General features: G+C 40.7%; 1 protein-coding gene across 5 annotated transcripts in view; it reads right to left on the minus strand.

The window, feature by feature from the left end:
- The window catches only part of PLEKHG1 (pleckstrin homology and RhoGEF domain containing G1), a 126,197-nt gene that overhangs the window by 27,845 nt on the left and 83,726 nt on the right, over window positions 1–14,626 (minus strand). For all 5 annotated transcript variants that reach the window (XM_059841978.1, XM_059841980.1, XM_059841982.1 and 2 more), the window contains one exon: window positions 1,676–1,776. In XM_059841978.1, the coding sequence (XP_059697961.1) occupies window positions 1,676–1,776 (101 nt within the window). The remainder of the gene's footprint in view (window positions 1–1,675; window positions 1,777–14,626) is intronic.

The following is a 14,626-nucleotide window of genomic DNA, read 5'->3' on the forward strand; positions in this document are numbered from 1 at the left end:
AAAAGGCTCTAGAGTATATTTAGGACCCAAAAGCTACATGCCAAATTTCACACAGGAGTAAACTTAATCCTTGAAGCTGTATTGGGATCTACAGTGAGAGTTCAGTTTTAAGAACTCACAATTTCCAAGCAGAACTTTATATCAGAAGGCCTGAAGTACATTAGCAATTTACTAGATGTTTTGGACAACTTTCCAGCACGTTTTAACTATTCTAACATATCTATCTCTCAAATTTCCCAAAACTGCTTTTCTTTTTTTTTTTTTTTTCTTTTTAACTGCTGCAATTTTTTTTTTTTTGCACAGCTCAGTAATTCTGTATAACAACCGATCATACTTGAAAGTAGTTTTAGTAGGCAATATTTGCAGTGAAGCTGGCATAAATGTATCCTAGCTATCACATCTGTCATATTTCTAGCTTTTGAAGGATCAGAAAATATAATGGCCAGGACTGTATTTTTCCACTCTGTGACCACTGGGAATCTGTAAGCTCACAATCATTGTCTCATGGCTCTAAAACAGTCCATGAGCCTGTTTTAGCATGCTCCCACTATGTATTTTCCAGCTGTTAGACATTCAGTAAAGTCAGTTGTTGTAGCTGAAGCAGGACACAGCAGCTTTCTAGTTAAGCATATTTCCATTACCCTGCAGTAGCTATTTTAAGCTTCAGGAAAAGACTTTAGATTTCATCTTTGTCCATAAATTCTGAATAGATCCATTCTCACTCTTTCCTTTGACACTAAACAATCCCAGCAGCTGAAGCCCTTAAAAGTAACTTCCCATGATGATGGAAAAACATTGAAGATGATCTTTGACACAAGTGCTCCACTTCAGAATCCTCTTGATTCAATTAAATTATCTGTTGTTCTTCAAAGAACACAGTAGTTTGGGAGATGTTTTGTCAACTATAGCAAAGCTAAGAGAGCTTTACAGGAGTATTGGCATATAAAGTATGTGGGAACTTAATGTCAATATATTTCCTGCATCAGTTGAATAGTCAGGCTTTCCTTAAATGCTGACTAAGTTAATAATTTTTATACTAACAGAGGATTCAGATAGAAGCAGCAGTAGCATGCTCCTCAAACTGCAGATACTGAGATCCCACACAATGTGGCACTAGCTATGCAAGCAAGACATTTTACTTCAGGCTCCCAATACACACTAGAATCCCATCTGCAGAGTTTCAGAGAAGGCTGGAAAGACACTGAACAAAAAACTTCAATTAAGGAAAGGTACTTGAATACAGTTTTGAGAAATTAATTCAGGGAGCACCTAGTAGCATAAAACACCACAAAGACCAGATCTGGGTGATGTACATGGGTACACAAAAGGAGCTGATATAGGAGGAATAAAACATCTCTTCATTAAGGCAAGAATTTCTTTTACAGTGGTCTTGCGTTAAGCTCAGTTAAAGGACAGAGCAGGTTAGGCTTACATTCATGTAAATAACCCAGCATAAAAGCAAAAAAAGTACATGGAGACCATCTTGGTGAATCAAATAAACAGCTAAAAAAAATCTGGTGTCAGTAAACCAACTTTGCTTAAAATTAAAAATAGATAATTTTTTGATTTATAGATCTTGGCAGTTTACAAGTGATAAAAGTGAATTCAGCTGGTTTGCTCCCTCTCGTTAACACGGGCTATTGACATGTTTCCATTTAGCTAAAAATGAATTTACCTGTTGAAATGGTAGATATCCCGAATGTTTCCAAACAGGGCTGATCGCTCCTCTGTTCCCAGGGAGAGCTTGGTCTGATCAGTGATACAGTCGAGATAATCCTACAAGAGAAATGAGAGGGAGGTCTTCAGACATTTCCTCCTTTCCTAGATCAGTAAACAGAGCTATGTTTTATTGTACAAGATGAGTCTCTGAATATCAGTTTCACCTTATTATTACAATAAAGCCTTCAGCAGCCCCTCTGAGAACAGTCACTCTATTATGAATGGTAACAGTACTTATCTGTTCCCTGAAACCAAGAAAATACCAAAAGGCTGAAAGCTAAGTTATACCTCTTAGACGGCACAGCCAATGTTTCTCTCGCTACTGATAAACAAATGTTTTCAAATTTCATTCACAGTGACAGTTTAATTGATCGTTTGGCTGGCTCAAAGACAAAAAAAGTAAGAGATGAAGAATGTCATTTAATGCAGTCTCAGTAAAAGAAAAGCTATATAATGAAGAACAAAAAGCACACAAGCAACAGAGGCTCAAAAAAGCAACCACTGAATAAATTACTTTTTAAAAAATCACGGTTACCAAAGAATGCAGAGTATGTAGAAGGCAGATCTCAATGTATCTATGTCCATGCATTTTACAAAGCACAGAGTAACATTGCAAATTAGATTGCTATATACTCTAGCAAAAATTTCTTTTTGCCTTTACAAGACTGATAGACTCTCTTCCAGGGACTTTATTTGAATAAGAACATGACAGCTAGAAAAAGATCAGATCAGCAGTGTTCTGGGAGAACAACTTTCCCACCTCTTCCCTCACTTTGATAAGAGCTCAATGTCACCTTTTGTCTGTTGCTGCTACAGTATTAAGACTGTCTCATAAGGGCAAACAAATCCAGCAGGCTATTGAACTACAGCTCATGAAACAAGAAACCTAATGTGCTGCCACATTCATGAAGAAATTCTGCTGGAGTATGGAAATAAAAGTGAAAACAGCTGAAACAATGTGAAATAAAAATAAATAAAATCCTTTAGCCTGTGGCTAGACAATGTGGTGTGGCAACCTCCCAAAAGCAACAGCAACAGCATTCCAGGGTGCTGCAGGAAAAGAACCCTGCGAAATGCCAAAAAGACCAAGAAAACTTCTAAGACGTAACTGCGTCCCAGAGTCACAGAGAAAAAGGTATAATAGAACACATACAGTGGCTAAGATTTATTCTGTGTAAATTCTGTGCAGACAAAGGGCTTGAATCCAAGGATCAAAGCCAAGGATCTGACTTTTGGTTTCTAGGTGTCCTCTTAAGGAAGGTTAAGAATTACAGCACTTAAGCGACCATGCCCATATCCTTCTGTTCAGCTGAAGTAGTGTCAGCAAACTCAGAGGTGTAACCAAGATTCAGGTTTAGGTATCAGCAGCATTTCTTCCCCTATCAATAATCTACACTCTGTCATCACCTCCAGTTAAAGGCAGCCCTCATCACTCCCAAAACTCAGTATTTTTTGCCAGGGCAAAGCAAGTAAGTTTATTCTAAGGTAACCTCAGTGTCTTTAAGAAGAGCAATGAGTAGCAATAGGCAGGCAAGTCCCCGGAGAGCCATGTCATCTCTCCTGTGATAGCATCCAAACTTACTCTACTTTCCCTCCTGGCTGGCAGCAGCCTCAGAGCCCACACCTGACCTTGAAATATATTTGTGCAGGAAGTCTTTGGAATCACATCCCTGAAGTTCAGCTTTTTATTTATACTCAGAAGCTGCAGAAGAGTAAAAAGGCTCAGGATGGTAAGGCAGAAAGGACTGCAGCAAGCAGTACATTGGATCAAAGGCAGAAGCAGATAATATATTCAGGTATATATATCCAGTAATAGTACTAAACAAATAATCTTTTCTGACCAAAAAAAGGTTTTTTTGCTTTCATCATATGAAAGCAAAGAAGAGAAAAGCTCCAGTGGAATTGTGAACCTCTGAAAACATTTTTAGCACTGCAGGGACACTGCAGCACCCTGAGCTGATATGACAAGGTTGGACTGCAGAGGCATGGAAATCCTACATTAAGTAACTCCATACAGCACATTTAATGAATAAAGAGGAGTTTCTTTCCAATTCATTCATCTCAACATAGCTGAAGCTTGGGTTTCTTCAAAATAACAAACAGTCCACAGTTATTTCCAGTATTGTAGACAGTGTTATATGCATGACCTGGTTTCTGCTCCTTTTGTCCTCTTAGCCTGATTTTCCTCCCCATATACCTACTCTTCTCAGTCTTTTACCAATTATTAGTAAGAAAGAGGGAACCAGGTACCCTTCTAATGTTGCTGCCAAGCAGCAGCCTGCAGGTGCTTTGGCAGTTTTCCTGCACTCCTGTAACATATGCCAGTATCAGCCTACCTACATCACACACCCACAGTCTGAGCTCCCTTTTGCTTGAAGTTCCTTCAGACTGTGCTTCAGGCCCCCTTCTTCATCCAGCCTCAGATCAGAAACAAACCAGAAACAACTGGGTGGATTTGTGCTTCCCTAGGGTAAGGCAAGAGGGTTATTTGTTCAAAATGCTTGGGATTCAGAGTTACCTTACACCTCACCTCATACTGCTAGGAAATGACACAGTCTGGGGACTGCTGTCCTGGTTTAGCTTTCTAACTTTGTCACTGTTACTGACTTGAGAGTACAGACATGCTTACATTGCTGTTATTAGTGTAAGCAGATAGGCACATAGCAAAAAGCTCCAGGTATTTAAGTTTTTGTGAAAAAGGTGGACCTTGGACAGTCCTAACACATTGGTGTCATGCAGATCAGGCCCTGCACAGCACCACACTGCTTGCACTGGCTCAGCCAGTGGGACCTGTCTGATAATACTGCTTTACAAGGCACATGTGCTCTCATAAAGGCTTCATGAACTCATGCAGGAAACAGATGCAGTATTGGCATATAACACCTTCTGCAAGGACAACACCACAGGCAGATCAAAGCTACCCAGGCGTGGGGGTTTTCCTAATTATTTCTTAGCAAATGGTACTTTACCCCCATGGCAGTCACAGACATGTATCAACAGCTGTTATCATCTGGAGCCATAATGAAAGGTTTGGAGCTACAAGATAACAGGGCAGGCTGCAAATGTAATGACATGGTGCAGAAATCAATGAAATTTATCAGAACAGTGTATTGGCCTTGTTTACTTTATTTGTTTCTTGTCAGCATCTATGAACCCTCTGTCGGCACCGAATGATTTGTTTAAAACCTTTGCCTTTTATTGCTTCTCTGCAGTTATGGCATAAACACCTAGCTTGCTTTATAGGAGAAAAAAACCCTTCACAAATGCCCGTCTCCTTAGATGGATTTATGGACCATGTTTTGCTCTCATGGTATTGCACAATTTTCTCCTCCCTTTTCCTTGAAACTCTCCAAAAACTAGGAGAATCTTGCCAGACTGCCCTGCCTTTCTTGCCGGGTTTGATGTTCTCCCCATTTGTCTTTCATCATGCCAAATCCATCAGAAGGAATGTCTGCTAGAAGCTGCATACTCCAACTACTGTCTCCTCCTCCACAATCACAAAAAAAAGATCTCTAGAGGAATAAAATTATGAAAACACTAACCTTAGAGGCTAAAAAATATGAAGCAGAAATGAGAGAAAACTGTCAAGAAAAGCACAAAATGAGCAAAATTATTTCCACATATTGATTAATGTTTTCCATGACCAAACTTTAGAAACCAAATGCAAATGAGTCTGATCTTTATATCTAGCCACCCTGGTTCTCCTTTGAACACATACACACACTTAACTATAAAAACTCCATCTATTGTTGTTTAGACCATAGTATAAATCAGCCATTACTGTGGTAATGTTAAAATTGCACATTAAAAGGGATAACATTAATGCTAATATTAACATATTTATGTTAACATTGTATTTTTTACCCATTCTAAAAAATATGGATAAAAAACCACACTGCCTTGTAAAATGAGAATCAATTTTTATCCTGGTCTATCAAGAAACATATATACTATATAAGTTCTTAGAAATCACTTTACAGGGCAGGAGTGTGCATATAAAAATATCACAAAAGATAAGCAAAATTGTTAAAAGAGCAGTGTGGTTGCACAGGTACACCTTTGCCAAGAGGCAGGCACACAAGGCACACAGGACTGAAAATTTTATTTAAATATCAATACCAAAAAAGATCAATAAATATAAAAAATTATTCTATCCACTAGGAAACTTTGCTTTCTAATGCCTAAACAAGCTGCCGGATAAAGAAAAGCTGCCCTATGTCTCTGATTTCAGCAACACACTCTGGGTTCAAGAGGACTTACATCACAAAACCTCAGTCTCTGACCTAAAAATATTTAAAACCAGGTATTTATCAAAACTTCAGTGCCTTCTAGTAGGGTTGCAAACAGAGAGAGATAGGTAATATTAAATCAAGCAGGACATGATCCAGGCAGTGCCATAGCATCACTCAGACCCTAGATATGTGCTACTAGTAAAGCAGATTTTATTCCCAAGTACTACCCCATACTCATGGCCATATTTTTTCCCAACTCCCCTCTACCCAACAACAATGTGTTTGGCCAAAATCAGATGGCTGTGCAGAAGAGGAACCACTGAAACAGCTCAGCAGCCTTAGCCACCAAAGCACTACTTCCACACCACTTGGAGGAAAAGGCTGCAGGCCAGAAGGAAAACATGCCATGGAATGGATCCTATTTGTAGCCTCCTGGCTCGAGCCATGCTGCCTGGACTAGCCACACACTTGTACACTAAGAAAGTTGGGCAACAGATTAGACAAGACACTATAAAATGCTTCCCTATGCTTATTCTGCTAATTTATAGGTAACTGTAATATGCACCAATTCACCTTTTGCCTGATTTTTTTCCCTATTCTTTTTTCCCCATTATTTATTTTATTTATTAATTTATCCAGCATGCATAGCCACATACTCTGAATGCCTTGTGGTTCAAAGAATAGCATGCTATCCACACAACAGGTGGCCAAGGATGATAAATTTTTGACAGGGAAGCTCACTGCAGCTCTTTTCAATTATTTAAAGTACTGCTTTGCTCTGCAAAGGCAATGTACATTTGTATACTAAGCATACTTTGCTATCTTGCTCTGGTTCCTTTGGCTATATGAGTCCAAGGGATTGAAACCTAAAAATGCTTACACTGTCCACCCTACAGATTCACTACAAGCAAACTCAGAGACCTAAATAAAAAAGAAAATTTCTGTGAGCATGTCTTTCTACTTTCTGCTTTTACTGGTATTTGGTAGGGTTTTCTCCACAGACATCTGAAGCTGGAAAAACCTCACACAAACCAAAGCACGGACAGGTCTGGAGGACCAGCGTCTACCTGGGGCTATGGCCACTAAGGCACAGCACAGTCCTGCCACTGACCAACAGCCTTAGTCAGGGTCTTTCTGAGGACAATACAGGCTTGGAGGCACAGCCTCCTCCACTCCCTTCAGCAGAGTGAGCAGAAAGCTCCTGCACTCCCTGTGCTTCCTCCTCACCTTTTCCATTTGCTTTATATTCCTTGGTACTTTGCACGTTAGACTGCCACTTGTCAGCAGCAGCAAAGCTCTGCCCTTGTGGGAAATGCCCACACGTCCCAGGACATGCTTGGAAAGCACTAACTCTGCCATCAAGGGAAAAGGACATGGAGAAGACCTCCCAGCACTGACAGCCAGCCCCCCTCCAAATGGGACAGCCAAGATAACCCATCTTCTTTACACAACCTGACACTAGATGTGGTTTGCGATTGATTTCTTTCCTCTCCAATATCCTTGCAGAAGAGCTGAGTCTCTGAGCTGGCAGGAGGCCACCTCGCCAGCACCAGCCCTCTCCCTGGGCAGATGGTGGAGGATCCATACCGAGCTCACCTGCGCCTCCAGCCAGCTTCCTGGGAAGTGCCAATTGACACGTGCAGCTGGCTCACACGCAGCCCGCAGGTAGCGGCAATAAAGCGTGACACGTAAGGCGATACTCTGCTGACTGACTGCATGTAGGAAGGGCAAAGATTGATGGTGGGAGCACTCGTGAGAACATGGCATGAGGAAAGACTAAAAATAGAGAAAGCACATCTAAGTTTTATTTCCACTGTTTAACACTGCAGAGTAAGGTGATCATGACAGAGATCTCCCCATACTTCACACAGTTAGGGGTTTGTAAATAAGCTAACAGTACTAAGTTTTACCAAGAGAAATGGATTTTTTGAAAGTTTTTTTTTTCTATGCAGCTATTCCTGAGGGACAGATTTTTGATTATCAACTTCCTTACCTTTATTATAGAAGTTAAAACACTGTACCATTTGCAGTCACTAAGGCCTGGAAGTAGTGACCCCTAGTAGGTCCCCTTGGCTTCATCCACACACATGGAAAGCCACAAGGGGAGTTATGTGTCAGCCAAAATTAGCAGTGAGAGATTCCTGAGTCCTAACACTATGCCTTGCACCTTGGAAACACACGCTTTCTTTGGTTTAGGCTGCCTTTGAACAGTCGTGCCCATGCAGACATGAGCACAGGCACAGTCCTATACAAAGTTAGAAATTTCTAGGGCACATCAATGTCAACAATTTAACAGTCAGGAGATCTTGTCACAGGACTTCAAGCTGTCAGAGCACAGCTAATCTCAGGAAATGAACTAAAGCATTTGCCCTGGAAGACTCTGTCAGTGAGAGGTCCCTCAACACTCTGTTCCACTGAATCCATTGAAAGGGGCCCTGGGCAAGGACAATTGCCTCACCAGCGTGCATGGCTGGGAGATAGCAGAACAGCTTCCTGCAGCTGCGGGTTCCCCCTCGATGCTTTAGAGCCTTTAAAGCAAGCTCTGCACATCCTCCTGCCCCTTCCCCAGTGTCAGAGGGTGCCTGTATCAATTTCCAGCTCTGCCCCACAGTTCCCTTCTAGGACTGGGGTGGGAGGACTCACATGTCCTACAATGCCCACCTACTCCACCAGTGGAGGGTCTTATGCCCTCTCTTTTTGCCCAGCATATGCTTTCTTCTTGTGTCCCATGGGATGTTTTAGCATGAATGCTGTACCTATAAAGCTCTCTGGGAAGGTTAAAACCTGACACCAGCTGATCCAGCATTGAACTGTCAGCCTGCCTGGATGGACTGCTCTCACGGATTTTTGCTTTCTTTGTTGTAGCAAATTTTTGCTCTCATGAAACACAGAGTTCAATAATATTCCTGTGCTCAACTGCAGGAATTCCATACTAAAATCTCCCATCTTAAAAAGACACCTTGGAAGGCAGGCTGTCAATTAAATCGAACCGTAATTTGACAGAGATGCATTAAAAGCACTCAAATTGAAACTGATGGATTGTACACAGACAAGTTCTGTAAATGGTCCACCATCTGTAAAGATGATTATGGGTAAATCACCAGGAACAGAAACTCACGTGAAACTCCACTTAGACACTTCAACACACTAACTTATTGAAGTTGAAACCACTGATTAAAACCATGTCCCACATTTATCTTCACTTATCAGCCAGCATCCACTGCCACATCACAGCTACAAGATTTTTTTTTTTTTCCCCAGAAGGTGGCACTCAAAAATGCTGCTCAGAGGTGTGGTAAGAAGCATCTTCAGAGCACAGGTGGAGATCACAGGATTACAAATGCAGTAGTTTACCGATATGTCATTAAGGAGTAATGTGATGCCCTCATCTAATGCCTTTCTAAAGTTAGAAGGAAACACAGAAGAAATGAGCAACAGTAATGAAAACAGCCAAATGAACATAATAATAATAATATTAGTGTAGTAATAGTAATTAGGATGTCAATTAGTTTGAGGTTCCCAGGCAGATGAAGTGTTGTAAAGATTTATAGATCTATATCATTGATGTCAATCACCATCATAATTCAATAATCTCAATCTTACTCAAAAAAGTACCAGCTGGAAGTTCTTAGTAATTATAAATTTAAAAAAAAATATTAAACGTCATCAGGACATCTATAAATTATTTTTCACAACACACTTTAGTCGGTCTGATTATAAGCTTATTGAACCATAATCAAACAAAACACTGAGAATTATTAAGGCATATTTGGACTTCCAATACACGAATTGCCCAGGAAAAGAACCTGAGCCTTGTGGTTTAGACCCTTGCCCTGTTAAATAAACTTTCCCCCAGTTTGTAAGGCAAATGAATGATAACATTTTTAAAAGAGATCTCAATATGCTTACAAGTTAAATGAGACATTCCAGAAGAGAAATGTTTATTTTAAAACATAAGAAGGGAAACTGAAAGAGTCTGTTTTCCAAAGAATGAAAATGCAAACCTAGCAAAATGGAGAAAATCTGCACACATCCTAAACACACATTTATCTTAACCCTAGTAACCACATGATTACCAGAGACTTCTGGATGGCTTTTCTTATGAATATACGAAGAGCAATGAAATGGAACTTTATAGTGGGTGGTTTGCAAGGAAAAACTTTGTTCAAGTGCCTTATTTGCAAAATGGTCTGCTCATGAAACCAGGAAAAATAGCAGCTACCTCCACACCTTAATTTGCAGGAGAGGTAAGAACAGAAAAGAGAGAGACTACTATGTGGTTTGTTAAGCATTCAGGCTTAAAGGTCATGGATTACTAGAACACTGTTCACTGACAAGTAATATTTAATAACAGTGATATGATGACTTTAAAAGAAGTCAAATGTTTCCATGGACCAAAATGGAAATGAGTATATATACAAAGAAAAATCCAGAAACTATGGCCTGGCTGGAAATGCAGAAATGTCTTTGCCTTTAAGATATCACCACCACATGATGAAATTTCTTTACAGAAAATCCCAATCATTCTGCAAAAAAGATATAATCTCATTAAACATTGTAATGTTTACTAAAAATTTTGCAGCATAAGCTATACTTCCTCTCCCTGCCTCTCCACTCTCAGACCTCTTCTTCACAGTTTTCCTGCCTACTCTATAAACTTTTGTAGAGCTGCTGCTGCTCGGCTCTGTGGAGCTCCTTATCCATGGCCAGTAAGCAACAACAAGACAGAGGGCAGAGGTGAACAGACCTCTCTTTTGTTACTTCCTGAATCCCAGAAGGGCTCCATGCATCCCCCTAGGCAGGGATATAACCTCCTGCTCCAGCCTCAGTGCAGTCACAGGAAGGATGTTTCAATCCTGGAGCCTCCTGGCTGCCACCAGCACTCCTAAATGGCACACTCCATATTTAAATTACATCTTCCCCTTGCCTCCCCGCTCCCAAAAGAATAAAGCTTTCTGGAACAGAAGATTAACTTCCATCCTTTAATCTGTATTCATTCACATTCAGCAAGTGGGTAGGAGGTTGCAGACAGCACGGTCGAATGATTTACACCCTGCTGCCAGAAAAGGGAGGACAAGAGCAACAGCAGCCAGGCTTTTCGGCAATTCTGTGGCTCCCTGGAAGAGCAGCAGCCCTCCCTGCTGCTTCTCTCCCACCCACAGCTTAAGAAAGGCTCACTGTACATTTATAGACAGCTCATTTATTACTGCAGTGTAACTCACCCTTCTGTGCTGTCCAAACACAGAGCTGACCTTAAAACAAACTCAAAGCTACAGCTATACATTTGTGCTGTCTCAATGTCTGCAGTCCCAGTCAACCAGTGAAGCTCTGCAATCATCTGACAAAGACAGACTCTGTCCCAGCAAGTTTCTACAATGTAGCTGTAAGATAAGAACTGAATGCAAAGTACAGGTGAAGGAAACAGAAGGCAGCAATGATATTTTATTCAGCGTCTTACTTGGGAACATGCTGAATGAAAGAAATTTATGAATGTTGCCAGCAGAAATAAGACTGAAGTAGTGATGATGCAGATAAGAAATACCATGCATCAGTATATTTAACCTTGGCTTTGTGTATTTCCTGTGAAGTTAGTTTCCAAACAGCTCCCTGTTCATGCCACAGCATAAGCAGATGCTTACACCACACAAGTTGTTTATTACGTTACTTCTGGTTGTCCACAACACATGATATTCCTACTGTGCAGCTATAAAAAAAACTTCTTTCTCCAAAACCCAGAACCATTCCCATCCTGCCCAGAAGCAAAACGAGGTTTGGGTTTTGCTTCTGCTTTTGTTAGGCGTCATTAAAGGGCACATATGATGAGGAGCTTACAGCATATGTAGCTGGCAAAACACTTCTGTTCAAGATCTCAGAGTTCCAGAAACAATCACGTCTAAAACTATTTAAGACACAAACACAAAACCCAGTTTGTGTATACTTCTACTACTTTAGGTTGCTTAAGGATGTTTAACATGGCTCACATACAGGAAGGAAGAAGTCCACAGGGAAAACTGAAATATCCCTGAAATGCATCACAAGAAAGAAGTCTGATTTACTTTTATTTAAGGGTAGCCAGAACAGCTATTTACACCTGTTTGGTAACTTACCCTGTGGTGCTCCTAACTACCTCCCTTCTCAGCAGCCTGCACTGGTCCTGATTCATAAACAGCAACTCCAGAAACAAAACACAACACTACTGCCCTCTAAAAAACCTACTTACAAATTCATTACAAATTAATTAAGTGGAACATTTTTCTGCTCTGATTTATATTGCTCTGTTTAAACTTCACGAACTTCAAGAAGGCCTCTTGGACATGTACTGAGATGCTTCAGTTTCAGCTGTCATATCTCAGTATTACTGGACAAAACTTGCCTTGCTTCTAAGCCAAGCTTTTCCCTTAAGGAGGTCAATCAGAATTTGACACTGCTCTTTCTTCATGGATAAAAGAAAAGCAGTGAGAAAGTTTAGCTCAAAAATTTAACAAATACTAATCACAGTTAAACCTATCACTGTTGCATAATCATACTACATTTATACAAAACATAATTTTTTTTTTTTCACGTAATTTAAATTGTTTATCCAAATTTTCACATGCAACCTATGCCAGCAATCCAAAGGTATCTTTCTCAGGTATGCATGCTAGCAGGCACAGAAAAAGAGGTCCCGTGTAGAAGTTAACTTTGACGTGGGAACAAACATTATGAGATGCCTTAGCCATACTGCAATTCCCAGGTTTTGAATCTACAAAGAATTAACTTTCAGAGCTACACTACCTAGCAAACCCAGAGCACAAGCAGCCACCCTTTTACTAACACATCACAAGAGACAATGTGCACACTGCAGTCTTCAGAGTGGTCTTTTTAACTGGCTGCTTAAAACACAGAAGGAGACGTCCTCTAGCTGCAGCACCGGGAGACAGGAAACAGGGAACAATAACATTCCGACACTGACTTCCTCTCAGAAGGGTTTCCCTTCATCTCTGGTGCCCCAACACGTATCTAGCTCAAGCATCCAACATTTCCCCTTGCAAGGCTTGCCCCCACCCCACAAGGGGTGTATAGCTCCAAAAGACGTGTTCACCTCAGATGAAGTTTTCCATGCCAGAAACCTGCCTCCCTGATGAGTTGTGCTCCAGGAGATTTCAGCCAAGCCATTCCCCTGAGGCTTTTTGAGAAAGAATGCCCTTTTTTGCTCATGTTGAAAAATTTTTGTGACCTTTCCCCTGAGAAGACAAGCACCCCCAGGCTGACTAGCAGGGACATGAACCATATCCTCGAGTCTCAGGTAGAGACAGCAGTAGATTCAAGCATAATGGAGACTTTGTTTCTCAGAGTAATGCCTTTTGCTGCCTTAATGTAAATTCCCCTATTTTTGACCACACTGGAGTGGCGGGAAGAGAAACCCTCCAAATTCATGTATTCTCAATAAGAATTTCTAGCAATGGTCCTTTGCAAGGTTCAGCTCAGGCTTCACAAGGCCTTAGCCCACACCTGCCATTCTCCAGTGCTGCCAGCAATATCTGGCTCAGATCTGATCCTCTGAGGCAAGAGCAAGGAAAAGATTCTTCCCATGTCTCAGTGACTCTCTGCAAGCCATAAACAGTATAGAAAAGCATGCTGTGCAATTCAGGGGCAGAAGAGACAAAGAGTACTACAGAAAGATGGGAAAAACAAAATGGGAACCAAGGAAAGCCTGTGGACACCTCTCTTAACTTCTGTGTACTTAAGAGGGCAGAAAAACTAGGAATAGTGATGAAAATGTTGTCAGGTCTGCTGAGAGAACTATGGAGAGAGCTCTGGAATCAGCAGAAATGAAGAACATGAGAAAGATTAATACTAAAAAGCAAAAGAACACATAAGGAAATGAGACAACATGCTGATGGGATGCAGATGGGATTTACTGAGAGAAGACTTAGGACAGAGAGGCAGCAAGATCAGAAGCAGGAGATTATGCAGACGGGAATGGGACTTTTTCAAATGAGGAGACTTAAGTATAAAAGGAGGGGGCCAGGGACAAAAGATCTGGAGAGGAGAAAGGACAAAGACTTCAACTAGTTCACTGGAGATGGTTTAAAAGGAAAAGGTCACATTTGGAATTAGAAGTGTAGAGGAATTCATTCACATGAGTGAAGTCTCCCAGATTTCAGATAGAGTTCAAGATTTCTGAAGCTCAACCTCTGCTTACATCAAATATATGTGAAACACACTGACAATGCACACTTCAATTCCCTCTAGTCATTCTATAGATACCAATGACCTTTTAATTATATTATTGTACTGACAGGGGTGCAAATGAAAGTATTGTATTATGCATTTGCATTATTCTTTCATTTTGCAAAGGTAAAACAGAAATGCTGATGTCTTTCTACAGTTACAAGCATCTATACACATTATGAATGGGGGCTTCTGACACCTATGAACTGCAAGGGCAAAACACAGACTCTTTTATAACTTCAGGGACAGCATTTTACTCAGGGGAAAATAAAATCACTTCAGTTAGTGACTCTAATTGAAATTTAGGTCTATTCTAACTACATTACTACTTGAAAAAGTCAGGCTACATCCTGAAGAGGAAAAGGTCAGTGAGCTCTGCCCTGGCCAGTACACCTGTCAGCATGACAGAAGCAGGAAGCAGAGGTATCCAATTTCTCATCACAAACTTGCCCAAAACAAGC

This window comes from Haemorhous mexicanus, chromosome 3 (genome assembly GCF_027477595.1).
Source record: "Haemorhous mexicanus isolate bHaeMex1 chromosome 3, bHaeMex1.pri, whole genome shotgun sequence".
Taxonomy (NCBI): Eukaryota; Metazoa; Chordata; class Aves; order Passeriformes; family Fringillidae; genus Haemorhous; species Haemorhous mexicanus.